Genomic DNA, 9,555 nt, shown 5'->3' on the forward strand with positions numbered 1-9,555 from the left:
GGGGTTGGGCAGATGGGGGAGCAGCTCCCTGTACAGGGATTCCTTCCCCTGCAGCTGAGGAGCGATGGTTGTAGGAAGCGGCAGGTGAGGGGGAGGAGTTTGCAGTGTCTTCTGGAACTGGGGAAGAAGTCTGGGGGTGGATCTGATCCAACCCGGGATGCCATGCAGGGGAAAAGGAAGTTCCATCCTCCCCAGCCCAGCCGGGAGTAGCAGCTGAGTCTGGTGCAAGGTAGAAGCCACTGGCCAGGTCTTCCCCAGTCCTGCCTCATGCCCCACAGTGATTTACATCTCGGCTGGCTGCCCTGGGCACCCAAAACATACTGCTGGGGAGGGTCTCATGACCACTCTTGTGGTTTCCCTATGCTTCCCCATCAGAAAGGCATTTTACTGCGGGGAAGTAAAGAAATCTGCAGAGGGGCATAAATTCGACATGTGCGCAGTGGCACAGAATTCCCCCAGGAGTAATTCATAATGTGCTTGGATTAAAGCACTCCATGTATTTTACTGTATGTTAAAGAGCCCCTGTCAGAAGCTAAAGGGACGTCACATACAAATGGAGAAGCAGTTACCTTATTTGAAGCAAACTGAGGGGTTAAGCTAACTAAATGCTGCATTTGTCTCACGAGATGCCATAATTTACCTGCTGCAACTTTGCGTAACATCCATTCACTTGATTGTCATAATTGCCTGCTACTTTCCCTAGGCATCATGGTTCGATTTTTTTCTTTTTCTTTTTTAGTAAAAAACATATCCCTCAGATGTAGTGTAGGTCAGATGTGAAGATTAAGCTGTTCACTGTGGACTCTCTATTTTATTTATTTTTAAAGCTTTCCAACAGCGAGTCAGTCCAGCAGCAGATGGAGTTCTTGAATAGGCAACTTCTGGTTCTTGGGGAGGTCAATGAGTTGTACTTGGAACAGCTGCAGCACAAGCATGCAGACACGACAAAGGTACAGTATGTGGGTCACAGGCAAGGCCTTTCTTGAAAGATTTGCCTTAGGATCATCATCAAGTTCAGTAGTGGCTTTTCAGTGAAGAAGGAAACTCTTTATAAATCAGCAAACAAACTGACATAAATGTTTGCATCCAATTTCAAAGCAAATGAAGGAATATACTACTATGATTTATCTTTCAGTGAGAGCTTTTGTGTTAGTCATGCCAGGCTATCCAGTCTGTCTTCAAATAGCTTCTTGGATGGCATAGTTTTAACTAGGTCAAATGATGTTTTTTACTGCCCCGGGAAAAACTAGTTTGTCACAGTTTAAGGCACTTTCTATTTTAAAAATTGTTTGTTTAACGCACACCACATTACACTTAGGTTTAGTTATACTTTTAGATTGTTGTTACATAATGCAGTAGATACCTAGATTAATGTGGAGTTGCATAAATAAACAGTAAAAGTGCAGTAGGCATAATACTAATATATGTAATTATACTGAACATTGGAATGACAGTGCATTTTGGTTTGGTATTTTCTCAAGGAAGTTATTCATGTCATGACTCATTTCAGTTTTCAATATTATATAAATAAAAGTCAAAAATATTATATGAAAATGACAGTAATGCAGAGTTGTAGACTTGAAGCATTGAGCAATCAGAAGCATGCAGAGTTGTAAACTACCAGTCCATTTGGCCATGCAGCAAAAGACTAACTTTGATTTAGTGGATAGACCGAGCTTATTCCTCAGTTTTGAATGGATGTATCCAAAGGTTGAAAAGATTTGTTCTATGCTTGCTGAACTTACTGGATGGTGATGCAGTTATTTTTCTCAGTTTATACTGGCTTTAACCTGGTATTTACCAGCGCCCTGGCATAAAGTAGCTTTTCCTGGAAAATTGCCAACCCTTAATAGGTTCAGTAACCTTGGAAACTTACATTTGTATCACCCTGGAGCAGAAATCCATATCACACACAACTTTCTATGTGAAGGTAAAAAGAGAATCTGCTGCTTGAGATATTGCATGGGAAGGCGCTTAGTGTTAATACAGTAGGTTTCGCAGCATGCAGAAATACTGCCATGTCACTTCAGCAGTTGTCACTAAAAGTGCTTATCTCTTGCAACCACATATATCTCATTCTTCTTTTTTTGTAAAACTTCTAAGGACCACATGATTTTATTACTCCTGCTCAGGGAAACATTTTTGTACCAGTAGGGTGACACTTACAGGACAGTGTACCTGCTTTTACATGAGAGACAGCAACCAGTAAAAATGAACTGTAAAGCCAAAAAAAGGTGCCTTTTTTAGCACTTTGAGGGCCACATTTCAAAGAAATTGAAAATTATCCATTCTAATCTGATACAAGACTGACAAGCCTTACTCGTATTGGAAAGGGCTTAAGTAAGGAACGCTGATGTGCTAATAAATGCCGGTCACGTGGAGCTATATTAATGGCAATTTAGTATCCCTGATACATTCACAAGTTCTCCAGTTCTGCATCTCTCTTTTTGGACACTTGCTTTGTTTCATCTTATATAGAAATTATGCTATTTGTAACTGTATGCACACGTATAAATACTGCAAACATATAGGAATCCGGTCCCTATTAAAGCTCTCTTTAAAACTGTAACCCTTTCTTCCCCAGTGAAATCCTGAGAAAACAGATTTAGACTCTTCAAAGCAAAGGGGCATGGGATGGGTCCAGTGTAGTAGATGTTTTAATGTATCTGACAAAAGTTTTTAGCCTTTTACTTGTGTGACACTAATTGGTGTATTTCTCAATAACACAGAGTACCCCTCTTTTTCAGGAAGTGGAAATGATGCAGGCTGCCTTTCGGAAAGAACTGGAGAAAGCAAAATTCTGTGTTCAACAGCAAAGCCAGAGGCTTGATGCCTCCCAGAAGCGGGTAGTTGAACTGGAGTCTCAGCTTTCTAAGAAAGATCACTTGTTACTGGAGCAAAAGAAATATCTGGAGGATGTCAAAATCCAAGCAAGGTTGGGATTTCACTTCAGTAACTAATACTAACTTACATTATAAATAAAGTTATTTGCTGTGTTGTTGTAGCTGTGTAGGTCCCAGGATATTAGAGAAACAAGGTGGGTGAGGTAATATCTTTTATTGGACCAACTTCTATTGGTGCAAGAGACAAGTTTACACGGAGCTCTTCTTGAGGACCTGAAGAAGTATGTGTAAGCTCAGAAGAAAGCTTGTCTCTTTCACCAATAGAAGTTGGTGCAATAAAATATATTATAATTAAAGTTCAAAAAATCTATTGGCAGATGGGTTATACTTTGAGAAATTTAATAGTAATGTGTTCTTTGTATGTTCAGAGGCCAGCTGCAAGCGGTAGAGAGCAGATACAAAGCCCAGAAAAGAATTACACAAGCATTTGAGCTGGAGATTTTAGATCTATATGGCCGATGGGAGAAGGATAGCCTATCGAAAAAACTTGACGATGAAAAAACAGAAGCAGCTGAAGCAGCAGAAGAAAGGTAAGGACAATATTACAAAACTTGATGAGCTACTTGCAGGTTGCTTGAGGTAAACCTCCCTTAGTAATGTTTAGCATTCAGTGTCTGCCATCCTTAAGTATCCAAGTACTTTAATCACCTTTGTGAAGCATCAGCTTTTCTCATTCTTGCAGGTGGTGAAACTGAGATGAGTGGCTTGTCCAAGTCACCCAGTGAGTCAATAACAAGAGTTGAGAATAAACTGTAAAGGAGCTCTTTAGTAACTAAAATACTATGCAAGTTAGCTACAGATGAAAACCATTCTAGTAAAAAAAGAATTTGATCTCCAGTAACTCACATCCAGGACCTATCATTTTAATCTACAACAAAACAGAATTCTCTTAACTATTTTAATTGCTGCATAATGAATCTAGTTTAGCGTACCTGACTGGGCAGCTCTATCCTTTGTAACAATTAGTTGACTGACTGGTAGGAACTAGTGTAGGCAATGTAGACAATACAGTCTATTTAAATAGGATGTTCTCCAGGGAAATAGTTTACTCCATTGGCACTTTGTTCCTGTTGCGTTAAATAAGGACCTTTAGGATTGCTAATATCCAAAATTGGATGTTGAGATCTAATTCAAACTGCTGCATTTATCATGAAAATTGCTGAACCTTCATTATGACTACAAAAGTCTCAGGAATTGACCATCTTTTCTGGTCTGAAACGTCGTCCATTATGAGACATTGTTTCTCACAACTTACCTGGATTTACCATCATCACCAGCCAAAACTTGTTGGGCATGAATGGCTTGAGTAGGATATGTCAGAGGCATACCTTTTATGCAAACGTAGTACATTTGAATTGGAGTTGACTATCTGGAAGTCAAGGAAAAGCTCTCTATTTATTGCTTTCATTGAAGTCTTGAGACTTCTATCCAAGTTTAAAAAGGGATTCTCCACAGGGGGAGGAAATACTAACCTTGATTATACTCAAGTTACCTTTGTTCTCTTAGGAATTTGTCTGTTCTGCTGATTTAGCACCCACATATATATATGATTTAAATAAATCCTCCCACTCATGAAGTGCTTCCTGCTCCTAGCCCTGTAGTAATTTCAGAATGGCTACAAAAAACAATTGACAGTAAGAGCAGATATTGTTCACGCCTGTGGCAGGCAAAGGATAGATCTACAACTCCAGGAGGGAACTTTCCTAAAGCAGTGAGGATGCAGGTACATCCTACCCTTTGTATCTCTGCCAGTCTTGGACCTACATCCACCACTAAATCTGTGATGATGGTTATCTTTCTGGCTATAGTATGTTCAATGGTTTATGCTTTGTGGGAATGATTGAAAGGAGAAACTGGTGATGGTATGTTTTAGCACATCTGTAATGGTAGAGATAGGAACTAATCAAAGTAAACTGCCGCCTTCTCCAGCAAGTTAATCCCTTCATTGCTACCATCAGTTTGACTTACTTTCTTTGTCTCATTCCAAAACAGGATGGATTGTAGTAGTGAAGGTTTTGCAGACGCTGTGGCAGGATACAGTGAAGAAGCAATTGGTAGAAATGGAGAGACCAAACCTCCGAGCACCCGGAGTAGTAGTAACAGTAAAGGCGGCAGCAGCAGTGAGCTATCCACCCCAGAAAAATCCCAGAACCAGAGGATGGGTCAGTTCAGCAGTCGCTGGGAAGCATCCGTGTTGCTGGAGCCTTCCACTAGTGTCCCACTAACTGTAGGCTCACTCCCCAGCTCCAAGAGCTTTCTTGGAATGAAGGTGCGTGAATTATTCCGCAACAAGAGCGAGAGCCAGTGTGATGAGGAGAGTATGACCATCAACAGTCTTTCTGACACTCTAAAGAGTGAACTATGTAAAGATCCAAGCATGGTGGAGGCAAAGGCTCCTTCAAGTCCCGACAACCCCAGCCCCTCACCCATGAACCAGGATTGCAGTGTTGGACAGCTTCATATCATGGACTACAATGAAACTCATCATGACCACAGTTAAAAAGGAAGATAGTCAATCAGTGTTATTTTCATATTCTTGGCATAGAACAGGAGGCGCGAATGCAAGTTTAACTAAAAGCTTTTATGTTTCATTGGTCTGAGCAGCTAGCTCATGCAGTGGAAACAGGAGTGATGTCTTTTTACATAAGATGACTGCTGAATGAATGCAAAATGGATTTAGGGTCTGGAATGGTAATGCGCAACCTAACTTTCTTTTGCTTCTCCTCAAATCCTGTCATTAGCAGTGTGTACTAATTTGAACTGGCAACTGTTAGCATTTTATAAGTATTTTTTCCCTCCCCTTCCCCCCAGTGAGTGGTTGCATCCTATGAACTTGAGTGCAATATGAGGCCAAATTAACCTTTGTGAATCTACCTATGAATGCTTAGTGCTTTACTTAGCTGAAATATCTTAGCAAACTTCCAATTTAGAACAGTTAATTGTGTTGCCCTTGCAGATGACTTTGGTTATGTTCTTCATGAAAGAAGCAAAACCAGAGTTTCTAGTGCATTCATCTGAAGGTCTTTATTTTGCCTGTTTGTTCCCCCCCAACTCTGGTCTTTGTTAAATTGGACTATGGTCAAGTGACTGAATGGTTAAAGAACAACACACATCTGCAAACTGATGTTGCATTCACCCCAATTCATAATCATTGTTTCTTTTGTCCTTAACATTTCCTGGAAAATTATATGTGAACAAATGTCCTTCCTCAAGGAACTGCAGACTATTTGCTGAGGTCTCGTTAAAACACTCTTGCTTCTGATTTTTTTTTTTTCTTGGGTGCGTAAGGGGAATGTTCATTGTTTGTTTGAAAAACTGGTACTTGTCTGACCTTAAATTGTTGCGTGAGTGGAGGTGGTGAGAACGAAATACGGAGTGCAGGGAGATCCAGACAAGGACAGTATGTAGAGATTTTGTGTAAAGTGGCAGGTTCGCCAAAACTTCCAAGTGAGCATTTTGAAGAAGATTCTGCAAATGTTTCTCTAAGCTGGGAGACAAAGGTGCTGCCTGGACTCTTTTCATTGTGATCTTTGTCCAGGTTGACCAAAACAGTCTCATTCGGGGTTGAAGAATCTCAAACCTTCTTCTTCACAGGAATAGTTTATACGATTCCAGGCTTGAATCAAGAACCATTGTATAAACTCCCAAAGGAAGTCCTCCCTCCAATGCTATTGCTCTCTTGGATACAGAGGTCATGGCAGTCCAATTTGTGGCTACCTAGTTTTCTCCTTTTCTCTCTCTCTCTATCCTTCCCCTACACTCTCCCAAGCAACTGAGCTTGCTGTTGGGCCAGTGTATGTAGCTCAAAATAATATACTGGACCCAATCCTGCAGCCTTCCCATCTTTATTATTCCCACTGAAGTCAATGGGGAGCCTTGCATGCTGAAGGACTTTGGGATAAGGATTTATGTCAGTCATCAAACTCTCTGATTTCCTTCCTGTCAGAACAGAGATCCATTGTTAGGAAAGAGAGAGAAATTCATTTATGCAAGACTCTGATATGTCTGGGTCCAGGATCACTTAGTCTGTAATAGGACCTTTTCAAGCTTCAGAGCCACGCTGCCCCAGTGTTCATTTTGTTCCTACTTTTACAGATGATCTCCTTTTTTCCTTAAACAGTCTACAGGGATGGTGGTAAGAATCTTCCGAAAGGTAACTACACTTGTACTCTGTTTTTCTAGCTTGACCTAATCTAAGTAGGGATAGAACTGATCAAAGCGGGCTGGCATTCTGCTAACCTGAAAACTGAGCTGCTGTGATTTCTTTCCCTCACCCCCCACCCCCTCCCCATTGCCCAACAAGACAATATCTTCCCTTCCATTCCACCTCTCCCGTAACACCTGTGGTCTTTATACATTTCTGCCTGTCAGCCAGTCCTGACTCTGAAAGTAAAGGTGAACTTTGGTGGTTTTTTCAAAGTTTGAACCTGCACAGAATAGGAAATAGTATCACTTACAAGTGACATTGACTGGTTTCATTGACACGTCTATAAGTTTTCTAAGATTTGGTGGTAGTTGCAATAGCAAATGAGTAAAGACTCAAAGTCTTCATATACCACTCACCCAGAAGTGAAGTTTGCACATTTCCCCTAACAGGGCTAGTTCAGCTATTGGATACAGTTCTGTTACGGGAATCAGATAGACCATCCCTTCAGTTTGGCAATTGCCAACAGACTATCCTGCCACATGGTGACTCACTTCTTCTAGTGGAGGGACTTTTGTTGTTGTTAGTAGCAAAAATGCTCTGGAGCTAATCAGAGCTCATCAGTAGGTGGCCTTTTCCCTTTTAAAAGGATGTTAGCACTGGGGGTATGGCTACACTTAGAGCTGCACAGCGCTGCTGCGGGAGTGCTCTCATGCCAGCGCTTTGAAGTGTGAGTGTGGTCGCAGCGCCAGCGCTGGGAGAGAGCTCTCCCAGCACTGCAGGTACTCCACCTCCCCGTGGGGATTAGTTTACAGCACTGGGAGCCACGCTCGCACTGGCGCTTTGCAGCTCTGTAACTTGCTGCGCTCAGGGGGGTGTGTTTTCACACCCCTGAGCGAGAAAGTTGCAGAGCTGTAAAGCGCCAGTGTAGCCAAGCCCTGGGATGGAATCAGAAACCACTTTAGAAGGTTTATCTATGGACCACGAAGATTATGGAGGAACAAATTATGCCATTGTTTTTGTAAATCTTTAAAATTATGGATCTACTGTATGTAGTAACTTGCATTTTGTTTTAAGGGATCCCATCAGTGAAGTGGAGACAGATATTTTTAACTGACTGCTTTTAGTTAAATCTAAAAACGCTGTCTTTGTCAAAAGTTCATCTGTTCCCTGCCTCGCTCTTTGTAAGCATGTTAAACAATCCACATTAAATGCCATAAATATGAAATATGAGGAAAAATGGTACAATCTAAGCTAAAGAGAACTTTAAACCAAAAGGAGGTTTTGCTGTCCTTATTAGAATGTTCTAAAATGTCAAGGCAGTTGCTTGTGTTTAACTGTGAACAAATAAAAATGTATTGTTTTGCACTACTTTGCGTTGAGCTCTCTGCAAGCTGCGCCCTCAGGGTGAAGGATCTGTGCTGCTAACCTATACTGACTAAACGTGAGCTGTGCAGAAACAAGATTAGCATTAAAGCACTTTCAGAGGTCCAAGTGTTTAATAGTATTGAGTATGTTATAAAACAGATAAATGTCCTGCGCTTCTGATGGAGTCCTTTATATTTCTATAATCCATTTTTATAGATAGCATGAGCAATTTTTTCCTCTTTGCTAAATTGCTTTGATGTTGTCATAGCTATGTATAATCCAGTAATTTAACTGCACATGTAGTTTTCAGTGTTAATTCTGTGCCAATCCTACTACTTGGTATCCAAGCATTATCTACATACCCAGAGATACCTGCAAGTAGTCTGGATATTTGACTCGTCTTCTACATAGCTTTGCTTGCTGGTCTAGAGGGTAGGACTATGATCAGAATGCTGCTGTTCATCTTCTACAAGCAACCAATGATAGCTGAACATCACAATGGTACAGTGGGCTATCCTTTCCAGAAAGAAAGCATTTACCATTGTGACTTTATTCCAGATGTCAGCTTCAGATACCATACCTGAAGTTCCCAAAGAGAAACTGAGTGTGTTTCGAAGTCCCCCAAAGACAACAGAAAAGTGTCTAGCTCTTGGAACACGTTTACATCTACTGCAGATGGCCCAGTTAGAATCATCTTAGAGGTCTGGCTTGCATTAGAATTTTGCCAGCTAGTTTTACTATGATTAAGGTTGTGTCTGCATAACAAATTCCACTTTGGGACTTTTTACATAAGAATGTATGCACAGCCTAGGGAATTGTATGCACTGAAGGACCAATTGACCCATAGAACGACTTTTCAAATGCAATGGGACAGCCATTCTTAATTACAGATTAGCAAAAGGATGTTTCAGAAGCTGATCTGTACTCTTACAACAATTGGAGTCAGAATGAAAATCTGAAAGAGCACAAATGCAACTCTTTTAAAAATACTTTGAGCATAAAAATTAACACTTTTAAATGCATGAACCAACTTGGACTGTTTGATTCTGTCAGAGAGATCATATTCTTTTTGCACAGATCAACTACTTGTATGGGGACAAACTTCATCCCCATAATGGAGGATTTATGCACACTTTAATC

General features: G+C 40.8%; 1 protein-coding gene across 7 annotated transcripts in view; it reads left to right on the plus strand.

Annotated features, from left to right (window-relative positions):
• The window catches only part of TSC1 (TSC complex subunit 1), a 52,605-nt gene extending 44,187 nt beyond the window's left edge, over positions 1–8,418 (plus strand). For 6 of the 7 annotated variants that reach the window (XM_050926619.1, XM_050926620.1, XM_050926618.1 and 3 more), the window contains 4 exons: positions 828–950; positions 2,748–2,935; positions 3,272–3,433; positions 4,896–8,418. In XM_050926619.1, coding sequence (XP_050782576.1) covers positions 828–950; positions 2,748–2,935; positions 3,272–3,433; positions 4,896–5,403 — 981 coding nt within the window. In that variant the 3' untranslated portion in view covers positions 5,404–8,418. Of the gene's footprint in view, positions 1–827; positions 951–2,747; positions 2,936–3,271; positions 3,434–3,585; positions 4,875–4,895 lie in introns of those variants that run through there. The other variant, XM_050926625.1, reaches the window with a different exon arrangement.
• The last annotated feature ends 1,137 nt before the right edge of the window (positions 8,419–9,555 follow it).

This window comes from Gopherus flavomarginatus, chromosome 17, assembly GCF_025201925.1.
Source record: "Gopherus flavomarginatus isolate rGopFla2 chromosome 17, rGopFla2.mat.asm, whole genome shotgun sequence".
Taxonomy (NCBI): Eukaryota; Metazoa; Chordata; order Testudines; family Testudinidae; genus Gopherus; species Gopherus flavomarginatus.